This window comes from Trichosurus vulpecula, chromosome 3 (assembly GCF_011100635.1).
Source record: "Trichosurus vulpecula isolate mTriVul1 chromosome 3, mTriVul1.pri, whole genome shotgun sequence".
NCBI lineage: Eukaryota > Metazoa > Chordata > Mammalia > Diprotodontia > Phalangeridae > Trichosurus > Trichosurus vulpecula.
Genome location: NC_050575.1, coordinates 161,156,970 through 161,169,980, shown reverse-complemented (window position 1 = coordinate 161,169,980; position 13,011 = coordinate 161,156,970). Strand labels below are relative to the sequence as shown.

The 13,011-nt window shown below is 50.3% G+C and overlaps 2 protein-coding genes across 6 annotated transcripts in view; one reads left to right on the top strand and one right to left on the bottom strand.

Annotated features, from left to right (window-relative positions):
- The window catches only part of ENG (endoglin), a 37,738-nt gene extending 34,589 nt beyond the window's left edge, over positions 1–3,149 (top strand). The window contains exons 14-15 of the mRNA XM_036752732.1: positions 410–505; positions 813–3,149. Coding sequence (XP_036608627.1) covers positions 410–505; positions 813–931 — 215 coding nt within the window. The 3' untranslated portion in view covers positions 932–3,149. The remainder of the gene's footprint in view (positions 1–409; positions 506–812) is intronic.
- FPGS (folylpolyglutamate synthase) overlaps positions 2,422–13,011 on the bottom strand; it is a 31,952-nt gene continuing 21,362 nt past the window's right edge. For all 5 annotated transcript variants that reach the window (XM_036752736.1, XM_036752734.1, XM_036752737.1 and 2 more), the window contains 7 exons: positions 12,162–12,239; positions 11,345–11,492; positions 10,533–10,622; positions 6,216–6,366; positions 5,354–5,429; positions 4,924–4,990; positions 2,422–4,350 (listed from right to left, as the gene is read on the bottom strand). In XM_036752736.1, the coding sequence (XP_036608631.1) occupies positions 3,932–4,350; positions 4,924–4,990; positions 5,354–5,429; positions 6,216–6,366; positions 10,533–10,622; positions 11,345–11,492; positions 12,162–12,239 (1,029 nt within the window). In that variant the 3' untranslated portion in view covers positions 2,422–3,931. The remainder of the gene's footprint in view (positions 4,351–4,923; positions 4,991–5,353; positions 5,430–6,215; positions 6,367–10,532; positions 10,623–11,344; positions 11,493–12,161; positions 12,240–13,011) is intronic.

The following is a 13,011-nucleotide window of genomic DNA, read 5'->3' as shown; positions in this document are numbered from 1 at the left end:
AGATACATTGTTCCTTGAGGGAAACAAGGCCTGTGGATATCTGGCTATAGAGTAGGCACACAAAAGGCCTGAGGCGTTTAGAGGAACAGAGACAAGGAGGTGAGACTGAAGGATCTTTGGGGAGCTGTTATTGATCATTCCCAATGACTCAAAACCCAATGGACTGAGACACCTTTGGTGAAGAATGTTAGGGCAGGAGAGTTAAGACAGGTTGGCCCTGTCTAGATGCCAAGGAGTAGCCAGCCTGGGGTACCGATGGTCACCTCTGGACAGTGGGGTTGGGTCTGACCTGCCCAAGCTTTGATTGGGATTTGGAAGCATCTGAAGGGGTAATGAGAGGTTGGAGGCCCTGCAGAATGGCGTGGAACTTTCTTTTGACCTGCCACTTCTAATGTCCTGCTTTCCCAAGGCCTGGGCATGCCTGCCATCCTGGGAATCACATTTGGAGCCTTCATCATTGGAGCCCTGCTCACTGCTGCCCTCTGGTACATCTACTCCCATACCCGTGAGTACCCTCCTCCCTCTTGACCAGCATCCCCTCCCCTTCCCAAAAAAGATGGGTGAGCCCTAGGCCTCCAGACTGAGCATTCGGGGCCCCAAGCTGAGCTAGGAATCCCAAGGTTCAAGTTTTCTCCTCCTTTTGGCTAATCAGGGAGCACCCTAAGGGAAGGTGGGGGATCAGTTATCTCGCTCTCCCATGGAAACGGTTATTAGGATGGGAAGGGGAGGCTGGAAGAGAAGTCAGTTGGTTTAGAACTCATTGCAAGAGGTGGGGTGGCTTATCACCACTCCAACCATCGGCCCCCACCCAGGTCCTCCAGGCAAGAGGCAGCCAGTGATGGCCACAGCGCCAGCCTCCGAGAGCAGCAGCACCAACCACAGCATTGGCAGCACCCAGAGCACGCCCTGCTCCACCAGCAGCATGGCATAACCCACCCTAACTCACCCCCACTGGCCCAGATTGTACCATCTTCAGCCTGAGGAGGCTCACTTGGCACCCTCTGCCTGGACCACGTCTCCAGATTCTAGGAACCATGCCTGCCTTTTTCTACACTCTGGATTTTTGAAGAGTCAGCCTGGGCCCAGCCTCTTTGGACCAAAGATGGCTGAGGGGTGTGGGGATGGAAGGTAGGGACAGGGTGTCATCATGAGCCTGACACCTTCATAGACAACTACACCGCCTATACACACCCAAGGGCAGAAATGGGTGTTGGCAGCTCCTTTAGGAGAGACTGGCACAGCTGATAACCAGGAGTCTGGGCCCCAGACTTACACATTCGATGAATGGTTGTGTCCACCCAAACCCCGGCCCTAAAAACAATCCCATTCCAGAGCTTGAGAGGTCACAGCTTCAGGTCATGGACCTCTTTCTCCACCTCTAACTCTCAAGAGGGGACCCATTTCAAAGCACCTTGAGTTCATCCTTGGGAATCTGGGTTCCAACAGACAATCTCTCAACTGGTCATGGAGTTTTGGGGGTGAGAGGCATATTTCCTGAGCTGTATATATGCCTCACAGTATTTGTTATTGTATAAATGTATGTTATTTTAATATTGGTCCAGAGTTTTCTGAGCTCTGGCATTTGCAGATAGAGGGAAATGAGTGAAATTTTATACCCAGTAATCAGCCTGCCCACTTCACAATGGCCCCCAAGGTTGTTTAGGGGATTGAGGGGAGAGATCAGAGCTGAATTCTCCCTTTCCTGTGGGTCATCCACCCGACCGATTCTGTAGCGGTGTGGCATAGGCTGGGGCCAGCTCTTCTCTCCTTTCTTCTGGATTTGCCTCAAAGCACTCCCTAGCCCATGGTGGGGGGTGTGGCCAGGGCATGTTTCTTCTGCCACCAGCCAAGGCCTTAAGCACCACCACCTCCCCCTACCCTCATCCTTCCCTAGCTGCTGCAGCCACAAGGCAATTCACCCATGGGCCCCAGTGCCCCTTGCCCCAACAGCTCAGGAGTCGGGGGGCTGCATGCCAGGCTAGCCAAAGGGGCTCCTGGCCAGCAGTCGTCTCCATTCTATATATACCAGCAAGAAAAATGACCTCGGGACAAATCCCTGTTGCCCCTCTCTTGGCCAAAAGGCAACAGGGGATGGAGACACAGGGTAATGGGGGCTTCCCCTCAGGCCAAGCACCTCACTCTCTGCTCTCACTGCTGCCATACCTGAAGAGAACTTCCAGGAAAGCACCAGCTTTTACCTGCACGCACACATCCAGAGCCCTAAATCACCCCCCTCACTTTAAAGATATGGGCACTTTATACTCATGAACCCCTTTGTTCCCAACGACCTGGGGAAGGAGGTCAGCATGATCATCTCCCTCTCACATGTGGGGAGACTAAGCAAAGTCAAGTGGCTCATCCCACACATTGCTGGAGTCTGGTGGAGCCGCATTTGAACCCACAGCCTTTTCACTCCACATGATAACTGCAGTTAGCATTTATCCAGTGCTTCAGGGTTTGCAGAGAAACTTACAAATAGAAAGAATCTCATTTGATCCTCACATCAAACCTGGGAGGTCGGTGCTATCACCCTCATCTTACAGAAGAAGAACACGAGGCAAGCAGGGATCAAGTGTCTTGCCCAGGGTCACTCGGCTATCATTAAGTGCCTGAGGGAGGATTTGAACCTGGGTCTTCTCAATTCCACCTCCAGCATTCTTTCCACTCTGCCACCTAGCTGCCTGGAAATTATATCCAGCGTTCTTTCTCTATTAAAGAGATTAAGGGTAGGGGACGTCAGTGTAACGGCTCCTCACAAGGATGCCTGGACCCACTTTGATCTTTGGCCCAGAATGCTTAGTACGACTCCGGAGCCTATCTGGTATAGACTGGACTGGGCTTTCAGGGCCCTCATGTTCAGGGGGGGACCAGAAAGGGGGCTGCTGGTGGGACAGAGGAACGTGGGCAGCTGGAAAGGACTGGATCATGTGGTCGAGCCTCAGCGTTTTCTAGAGGTTCCTCTCTGAGCTCCCAATGGTGGATGTGGGCAAAGGGAACACAGCTCCTAAGAAGTGGGACTGAAAATCCAGGCTCTTCCTAAGCTGTATGTCATGGATCTCAACCTTCTTGTTTGTCTGGGCAGTCAGGGAAGCTTGAGGCAGAAGTCTCTTGCGAAAAAAAGATTTTTAATTAAAAAAGCTTTCACTCACTATCATCTGGTACTCCATGACTCTGCTCCGCCCCCTCCTTAGGAGCAAACCCCACCCAGGGTCAGGGCCCTCAGCTTTCCCAGAACCCTCTGGGAGGAGGAAATCTATCAAGCAGCAGGGCCCTGGGCCTCCAGCCAGCCTGCTCACACAATGCACTGGGCCCAGGCCAGGAAGGCCTCCGGCTCCAAAGCTTCCGGGCTCCCGAGGACACCCAGGCGGGGGCTGGGGGTGTCAGAGTCTGGGTGCTCTCTAGGGCAGCATGGGGGGTGGGGGAAGGGCTGTAACAGCAGCAGTGGAGGGGGGTGTGCCTCCTCCCATTTTCCAGTGACAGAATAACTGAGGCACAGTGGGTTGCCTCAAGGGTACTTGTGTAAGTCAGCACAGTTTGTTAGTAGAGGATAGGTTGGGACTGAGACCCAGGAATCCTGATGAGTCTTACTGCAGTGAGATAAGCTGTGCCCACTGGAGACTGGAGAAACAGCTCAGTGCCCAGCTCGGTCACTCCTGGCCTCCCAAGAGGAGGAGGCCAGCACATATGTGCAGCTCCCTTCTGAGGTAACAAAGGTGGAGGCCTTCTCTCACCCCACCCTACCTCCCCACTCCACACCTCACCTTCTTCAAATCAGGATGCCTTACAGGGCATGGAAAGTTCAGAAGCAGAAGGAAAAAGGCACCTGTCGGATGTGGAGGAGTTTGGGGAAAATGGGGAAGAGAGGAAGAATGGAAATGAAAAGGCCACAGGCAGAGGGAGCTACTCCCTCTGGGAATGAGCTCCAGCCCCATTACTGGGACAGTGTGGGATCGAGGAGCTTTAAGACACCACCCACCAGGTGAAGACTGCCAGTGACCAGAACCTGGATGGAGGAGGCTTCCTTGAGGAGGACAGCCCCACTGCTGGCCACAGGGTGGGAGTGAAGCCCCCGGGGAGGGCTGGAGGGCTGAAAGTGGGGGTCCCGGCCCTGGCTGATCCACTGCAGGGCATGGGAGATGCAGCTGAAGACAAGGGAGTTGGTGTTAAGAGGCCGGGGAGCGGGGGGCACCAGGAGAAGAGGCCCATGCAGGGGTCCACTGCCAGGTTCTGGGGCCTGGGCCAACCAGGGATCCACGCCTGCCTTCTGCTCTGCCAGCTGGTTCCACTGTTTCTGGTTCTCCAGACATCGTGTCAGCATGTGGTCCAGGGTGACTGTAAAGTTCTGCTGGTCTAAGGTGGAGGTGGGTGGGGGGAGACAGGACAGTAGGATAAGACCTCATCATCACCACAGCCAGGAGGAACAGGACAAAATGCACAGATGGGGAGAAGGGTCACAGGGGAAAGGTCATCCAAGTTCAACTGAGGCAGCACAGGATGGCAGAAAGAGCCCCGGACTAGGGATCCAGATATTTGGGTTCTAGTCCCAGTCCTGGCACCAAGCTGGCCATGACCTTGGGTAAACCACTGGATTTCAGCTTTCCCACATGTGGCATGAGATGAGTGGAATGGCATGATCTCTCAAGCCCCTTCCTGTTTTCCTCACACCCTGGACTGTTGAGAATGAATGAAGGAGAAGCTTTCTCCTCTTTAGATGCCCCGGACTGCCCTCCTCCCCAGGCTGGAGTGTGGGATGAGAAGAGTGTTCCTCTCTCCAGGTTTTGTTGCTGCCCTCAGAGGCAATGACTGCAGGCCCAGCACAGAACAGGGCTGTTCAGAGGGTGGATGGGGTTGTAGGGAGGGGAGCGCATGACTTCTCCAGCTCGATTTGGAGGGGGTGCCTGCCTGCCTGCATGTCTCTCTCACCTGCATTCCCCACAGAAGACATCTCAGTCAGGTTGGGGCAGAAGACGGCGTAGTCAAACTGGCATGGCTGAAAGGTCCATGGGGAGGAAGAGAGGGGTCAGGCAGAAGAACAGCACCTATGCCACCTGGAGCCCCCTGCCCTAGCTGAGGCTAAAGCTTAGGCATCAGAGACCTCGGTTCTAGGTGTGGCCCTGCTGCTGACCAGCCGTGTGACCTTGGGCAAGTCCATTCCCCTCTCCTGGACTCAGGCTCTCCAGTTAGGACAGGTGAAAAGTGGATGAAGGGAGGCCCTGATGGTCTGCCTAAGTGTTAATGTTCTGGGGTTCTGAGAGGTGACCTGGCTCCCCACTAGGGAAACTGCCCCATCTGGTGGACACTCGGAGAACTGCAGAGCCCTTGGGCAGTGGGGCCCCTTCAGACGCTACCTTACCTGCAGCAGTTTGAGGAGAGCCCCTGTGTCTCGTTCTCCAGTGACATTGAAGAGCAGAACCCGAACTTCAGGGCCACTGCGGGTGAGAAAGTCAATTCAACTGCACAAACATCCCTTAAAGCCCCAGAATCCAGGGGTAGGCAGTAGATAAAAAAAGATTCTCCTTGCCCTAAAGGGCTAGGAACTGGTAAAGTCAGAAAAAGTGCTCCCTAGGAATATTTGAGGAGAGGGAAAAGGAGGAGAGGCGGACGAGACAAACTGACAGGAGTGGGAGAATATGAGAGGGGGACAGAGAGAGAATTTCAGCTAAGTTCAGGGAGGGCTCCATGCAGGAGGCAGCATTTAAGCCATGCCTTGAAAGAAGAGGATTTTTAACAGAAATGAAACACAATGACGTCCAGGTATGGAAGGAAAAGGAAACTCCTCCCCAAGTCCTAAGATGGGCACCCAGTGACTCTTATCATACCGCTGGCCTCTGGGATCACAACCCCAACACCTTGGAGCAGCTAGGTGGTGCAGCGGATAGAGAGCCAAGGCTAGAGTCAGGAAGACCTGAGTTCAAATATGACCTCACATTAACTATCTGTGTGACCCTGGGCAAGTCACTTAACATGTTTGCCTCAGTTTCCTTAAATGTAAAATGAAGATAATAACAGCATCTACCTGAAGATACTAATTGTGAAGGGCCTAGCACAGTAAGTGCTACAGAAATGTTACTACAGATATACAGAGGAACAGGACAACAGGTCTAAGAGGAAAGGGAACAAGCCTGGAGAGAAGCCAAGAGTCCCACCAGCATAATTTTTCCATCTTCCCTAAATAACCATGCCCCTTATCCTCACATCCTGATAAAGGAACTCACTTGTTAAGCTTCTCCTGGTCGAGCACCGCTCGGCGGAACCACCGCACCGAGGCCTGAATGCTGCTGGTGGTGTGAGCCCCATCCAAGTACCAGGTGAGGGCCCCTCGTCTCAACATCTGTGTCCGGCCTAGCCATTCTGTGTCCTGAAGCCCTGGAACACAGCGGTGGGATGGGGAATTCAATGATCAAGTGTAATCTGTCCCATGAAGGCTGCCGTGATCTCCCCCCGTGCCTCTAGGCTGGAGATGCTCTCTCTCCATCCTCGGAACCCCAAACACTCGCAGCTCTTCATAAGCCCATAAGAGGAAAGGACCTCGGAGGTAATGTGGTCCAGATTCCTTACTTTACCTGTGAAGTTAACCGAGGCTCAGAAAGGTGAAACGACTTGTCCATAGAGTAAGCAGCAAAGTTAGAATTAGAGCCCAGCTCCTCTGATGAATCACGCTGCATTTATTTTGTACATATGTATGTATGTCCTGTCGCCCTCCCCCCACAGCTGCCTCCTCTCCATTAAAGGTAAGCCCCTGGGGGCCTGAGCCTGTTGTGATTTAGTGTCACTGTATTCCCAGCAGCTAGCACGGTGTCTGGCACAAAATTTAATAAATGTTTATTGACTGACTGACTTTAGAAAAAAGAGCTGAAGAATAACAATTGGTCAGTATCTATCTTGCAGGAGTAAGGGTACTGTAGTGACCAGTCGTGACTAGGCAGAAATCTCAATAGGGTAGACGAGGTCAGTTCATTAGGCCTCTTGATGGAAATCTCTCTTAAAAATATAAATCCCTTTACTTAAACTCTACATTCACCAACTAACCTTCAGAGCTGCAATTCAGTCTCACGGATAGGCCTCTAACCATCTAAAAGTTGGCCGATAGATGCAGGTGGCCAGCACCGGTTCTTGGGCCAGATACAGGGGAAAAAAAATGAATCAAGGACCATTCTGGTCTATTGGTAATTTCCACGTGAAACGGGCTGGTCGGAGTCAACTGCCCAGAGCTTAATCACCCTGAGGTGAGTGGGTTGAACTTATGAACCTGCCATACCAAGCACTGGCTCCCCGGGCCTGAGGTGAATGTCCCCTGAGGGGACAGCAAATGACAGCAGCTGTCCCTCACTAGAATCATCATCTTAATAGCAACAAGGAGAATGCAAAAGACGCTGCACTGTGAGAAGCAAGATGTCCAAAAATAAATTAATCAGGGAAGAGCCGAACAAGTCGTGGCACACGAACTTAACAGACTATTACGGCAATGTAAGAAACCATGACCACAGGGAACTCTGCGAAACATGAGAAGACTTGTATGAACCAGCGCAGAGCACAGAGAGCAAGAATAATCTATGTCCAGGATCCACTGATGTAACTGAAAATTACCCTGAAAAAAGCAGCTGATCGCAGGTTAAATGCGATGACTAATTTTAATCTTGGAAGACAAATGAAACCTACTTCCTGCTTTTTAGCCAAGAGGTGGGGACGGGGATGGGCGCTGAGTGCCGGTGCTATCAGACACTTTCTGTGTGCGTCGATTCTGTTTTAATTGTTTCTCTTTGTCATAAGGGAGTTCTATAGAGGGGGGAATATTGGGAAAGGACTGTGGAAAGAACAAACCAAATACATTTTTTAACACTGGCAAAAATACTGTAGTACATATATCTATAAGGACCAACCTGGCACAAACTTTTGAGAAATAGATCCATTCCCTGGCAAAGGATATTCAAAAACAGAAGGTCTTAAGGGAACACAAATTTTTATAGGCACCCAAACTGTTCAAACTCTCTGATAATTTAAGAAAGGCAGATTTTAACAAATATTTTGGTTGAACAATGCTAGGGTTTATTTAAATGCTTGGCATTTAAAAGCCCTTCACAATCTGGCTCCTGCCTACATTTCCTTATTTATTTCACATCAGCCTCTGCTTCCTGTAGTCTCTTTGATAGTCAAGCTGGGCTCTCTGCTGTTCCCACCTGGGTGCCTCTCCATGGGCTGCCTGGAATGCACTCCCTCCCTTTCTGCCTCTCTGCCTCTTAGAATCTTTAATTGCCTTCAAGTCTCAACTCACATGTGTCAGCTTTTATGAGACCCTACTTGTGTCCCCCTCTTCAAGCTGTAACCATTCATCTGCACCTGTGCAGAATCTCCCCTCAGCAGAAGGGAGGCTCCTTGAGGGCAGGGGCTGGCCTTCACTGTCTTGGCATCCCTAGTATCTCAGTGGGAACTTACTAAAATGCTTTTTGAAATGAGGCAAATTACACCCCCTCATGCCCATTAAACTGCCAAAAAATGGTCAAAATGATACAATTCCACGTTCTGAGGACTGTGTGGAAGCAGCCAGTCTTACAGAGTTGGCAAAGCTGTGAATTGCCTGGATCTTTGGAGAAGGCAATCTAGCAATTAAGGCTGGTCATCAAACTGATGGTGGTGGTACCCTTAACCCAGGGATCCCACTATTAGGGCTATACCCTAAAAATGCTCTTGTGAAGGGAGGGAAGAGATCTCTTTGTACAAAAATATTTCTAATGGCTTTTCTGGTCACTGCAAATAACTGGAAAATAGCCTCCACTTCCAACAACTGGAGAATGGCTGAACAAATGGTCACACATGAATACAATATCATCGTCCCATCAGAAATAATAAGTATGAAGAAAACAGGAAGAAATATGCTGAGATTTATACGAAGGGATGCAGAGAATGAAAGCATAAACAGAAGACATTCACTGACTGTGACTGTTAGGGAGAAAACAGCAACCAAATGTGACAAGTAGATGGGCAAAAAAAAGCAGAAAAGAAAAAAGATAACTTTGTTAATGTTGCTTTGGCAAACCACTTAATAATTTATGGTTTTCCTAGGATTTGATCATTTTGTGGATAATGTAATAAACCTATTTTTTGTAAAAGACATGTAACATCTGAAAACGAGGAGGTAAGAGCTCTATAGCTATCTCTAGCTCAAAATCTATGATCCAATGACATTATCCTTATTCCTCAAGGCCCTTCCTGTCTAGCTGACAGGAGCCAAAGCTCATAGGCAAGACAAGCCTAGAGAACCAGAAGAACCACAGCACATGGTACTAAGTATAGTAAGAGAGTCAGGGGGCGCATGGAGATCACCGAAGTGGGAGAGAGTCAGGGAAGGTTTCAGGCAAGGGTCCAACTTGAGCTGGGCTGAACGGAAATTAGAAAAATGGAGGGAATGAAGGACGACCTTCTAGGTGAAAGGACAACCTCAGCACAGAGGTCAAAGTGGAAGATTAAAAGCTGTCAGACCACAAGGGGGGATGGGTGGAAGCCAGGGAGAACACTGGATGGCTACCAACAGTTTTAGAGTCCAGACCTGTCAGCCTGAGCACAAGACTGTTATGGAGAGAGTTTAATTAACAAATATTTATTATGCATCTTCTATGAGGCAAACATTGTACTGGGCACCAGGGACAAAGATAACAAAAACAGCCTTTGCTCTAAGGAACTGACATCCTCATGGGGGAAACAGCATTTCTATGTTAGAGAAATTTACAAAACTCACACAAAGCAGACACAAGGTAACCTTGGCTGAGAAAGCACTAGCAGCAGGGGCGGAGCACGAAAGGGCCCCTGTAACAGGTGGCACCTGAGCTGGGCCCTGAGGCAAGCCAGGCAGAGTGCAGAGGTGGAGGCAGAGAGGGAGAGTAGTCCAGGGATGAAGCCCTGTGTGTAAAGAAGAGGCCAGTTAGCTGGCCCTGTGCAGAGAGCACTGCAGCTGGGGTCTGGAAGCCTCAAATTCAATCCAGCTCCAATCACTTACTAGCTGAGTGACCCTGGGGAAGTCACTTAACCCCATCATACCTCAGTTTCCCCTGTGAAGGAGGGAGAATAATGGCAATTACTTCCTGGAGCTGTTGTGAGGACTAAATGAGATATCTGTGCTGACACAGTAGGTGCTTATTAAATCATTCCTTCCTTCCTTCTATCCTTCATTAGGGGCAGCTAGGAGGCCCGGTGGCTAGAGAGCTGGACTTGGGAGTCCAATCTGAGTTCAAATCTAGTCTCAGACACTTAGTGGCTGTGACTCTGGGCAAGTCATTTAACCTCAAGTTTCCTTATCTGCAAAATGGAGGTAACACCACCTAAACACCTGACAAACCTTAAATAGCACTCCCCCCATGTCAGCTGTTCATGGCTGCCTGTCGAGGAGGCCGGTGTGGCTGGAACAGAGTCTGTGGAGCGTAATGTGTAGGAGGCTAGAAAGGCAGGATGAGGCTAGGATGTGAAAGGGAGAAGTTGGGACTAGACGGGCCCCGAGTCCCTTCCTCCTCCTCAGTTACAGGATATGTCAGGGTACTTACCCTGCTTCATGGACAGGGTAGGATAGAATACAGGAGCTAGGGGCAGGGCTCGCTGGGAGGTCAGCCTGGTGGCCTTCAGCTCCCCAATACCTGTACAGAAAAGGCAGCAATGTTAAGACCCCACACCCACTGCCTGCCTCACCCCCCAGCATCGAGGGAACCCCTTAAAAAAATACATGAAGAGGAAAGAGACACGTAGCACATACAGCTGACTCCCTAGGCTTCCCTCATTCTCTCCTAGACTCACACCCCCAGATTCACAAGGGTCACAGTGGCTCTTTACATAAGGGCCACCAATCTTCCCAGGCCCTGAGGTATCCAGCCTCCCTTAGCACTCCTGTGAGGACCGGAAACTCACTTCCCTTTAAATCAATTGTGTTAAGAATTTACACTCTACTTGGTAATTAAAGAAAGTAACAGATAGTTACAAAGCTAGATAGAGACAGTATAGTCTTGGTCCTTCAACAACCTAATGGAATTATCTTCCTAGGGTTCTCTTCCCTATCACATTCTTAAACCCATTTCCAACCTGTCCTCTCCGTCTCAATCCCTACAGGGTGATGAGTGGCAGAAAGCCTTTAGCAGAGTCTGTAACCACTACCTGGTTAATCACTGATGCTACAGAGAACGTTTTTGCTCGGGCTGGACTCTGAGGTTCCTCTGAGCTCTGGATACATTAACGGCTATTCTAACTGTTCCTGGCATCAAGCAAAGCAGGTGTTTTAGTGACCAGTGGCTGAATCCAACAGGTGGCCAGACCCATTGGAGAAAGGAGCAACACTATGTGAGGCCCTTTCTGGACCCCACCTTACCCTTGTGGCCCTGTTGTTGGAGCCAGCAGCGGGCCAGCTGCAGAGCCAGGGCGGCATTGCCCCGCTGGTGATCGCCTGCCAACCCCAGGTGCAGGGGCTGGGCTTCTTCCTCAAAGGCCTCCAGTGGGGGACACAGGTACAGCGGACACTGTGGGCAGAGGCAAGCAAAGGCTCCTCAGGCATATTCCAGGTGCCCTCCTGCCTCCTCTCTCCCTTGGCAAATTCTATCCAGCCCCTCCAGCTCCACCTTCCGATCCCACTTGCTCTATGGAGGATGCTCCACTGGAAAGGACACAGATGTGGGAGCCAGGTGACCTGGTTTCAAGGCCCAACTCTGTCTCTGGAGTGCTTTGGAACCTTGGTCGAGATCCTTTGACTGGGCCTCTGGTTCCCCATTTGTAAAATGAAGGGACTGGACTAGGTGACCCCAAAGTTCTCTTCCAGCACTAAAAAAAAAAAGCTGGGGCTTTCCTGACCTTATCAGCCTGTCTAAAGGTCATACTGTTAGATAGTAGCAGACACAGGCCTAAAATCCAGGTGTCCTGGTTCAGTTCCTGCTGCTTTCAAGCACGGAGGGTACATGGCTTAGAGGCATTTACTGAATTCAGATCAAGATGGTAGGTTAGGATCAGTTAGGGCTCAGAAATAGGATAGGTGAGAGGTTTATATCCCTCGATGGACTGTCAAACCCAAACCTTGATCAACAGAGACAACTGGGCAGATAAGACATGGTCTGGAGGGGATCTTGATGGTACACACGGCCCAGGAAGGTGACAAAGTTCCTGCCCCACCAAAATCCAAAGGCACAGTCACTCACCATGAGCTTTCGGGCTTGGTCCTTCAGCACCTCCAGGGGGGAGTCTGGCTGGGACACAGTGAAAGCTGGGACTCCAGGCTAAAGAAAAAGGGGATTGTAAGGGAAGGAAGGAGACGGGACTAAGCCTGGAGTCCTCTCTCTGGGCTTCTCTCTACCCTTCCATAGCCCAGGCCTCTCAGGACCCATTGTAACACCCAGTTAAACACTTCCCCTTTGTAGATACTCATTCTTTGCAGCCTACCTTCCACCCTCCATTTCCAGCTTTCGCTTATATTTCTACTGCCTGTGAACCCTAAGCTCCAAGACAAACTGGTCTATTCTCTGTTCCCCAAAAGGCAATGTCGGCTCTCCCTAACCTGTGTGTGCCTTTGCTCATACCATATCTATGAATGCGATGCCCTCTCTTCTTCACTTGTCGTACCTGCCCAACTCGAATCCATCTCCTCCATGAAGTCTTCCTTGAATTCCCTGGTTGATACCAATCTTCTTCCTCAGACCTCACACTATGATAACTGGCTCAGGATCTAACACACTTATTAGCTCAAGTGACAACCTTCCCATGAAGCCTTTCCTGATCCCAAATTACCTTATATTTACTCTGCATCTATTTCATGTATCCTATCTCCCCCAAAAGAATAGAAGCTCCTTGGGGGCAGGGACTGTTTCATTTCTGTCTTTGAATCCCCAGTGCCTGGCACACAGCAAGGGCTTAATAAATTCTTAACTGTTATAATATATAATACTGCATGATAATTAGTGCTTATGCCTTATTCTCTAAACTGGACTTATGCCCCTTGAGGGCAGAGCTGTGTCTTCTCTAAACTGTGCAGCTTTCTCTTGCTGGAGTAGT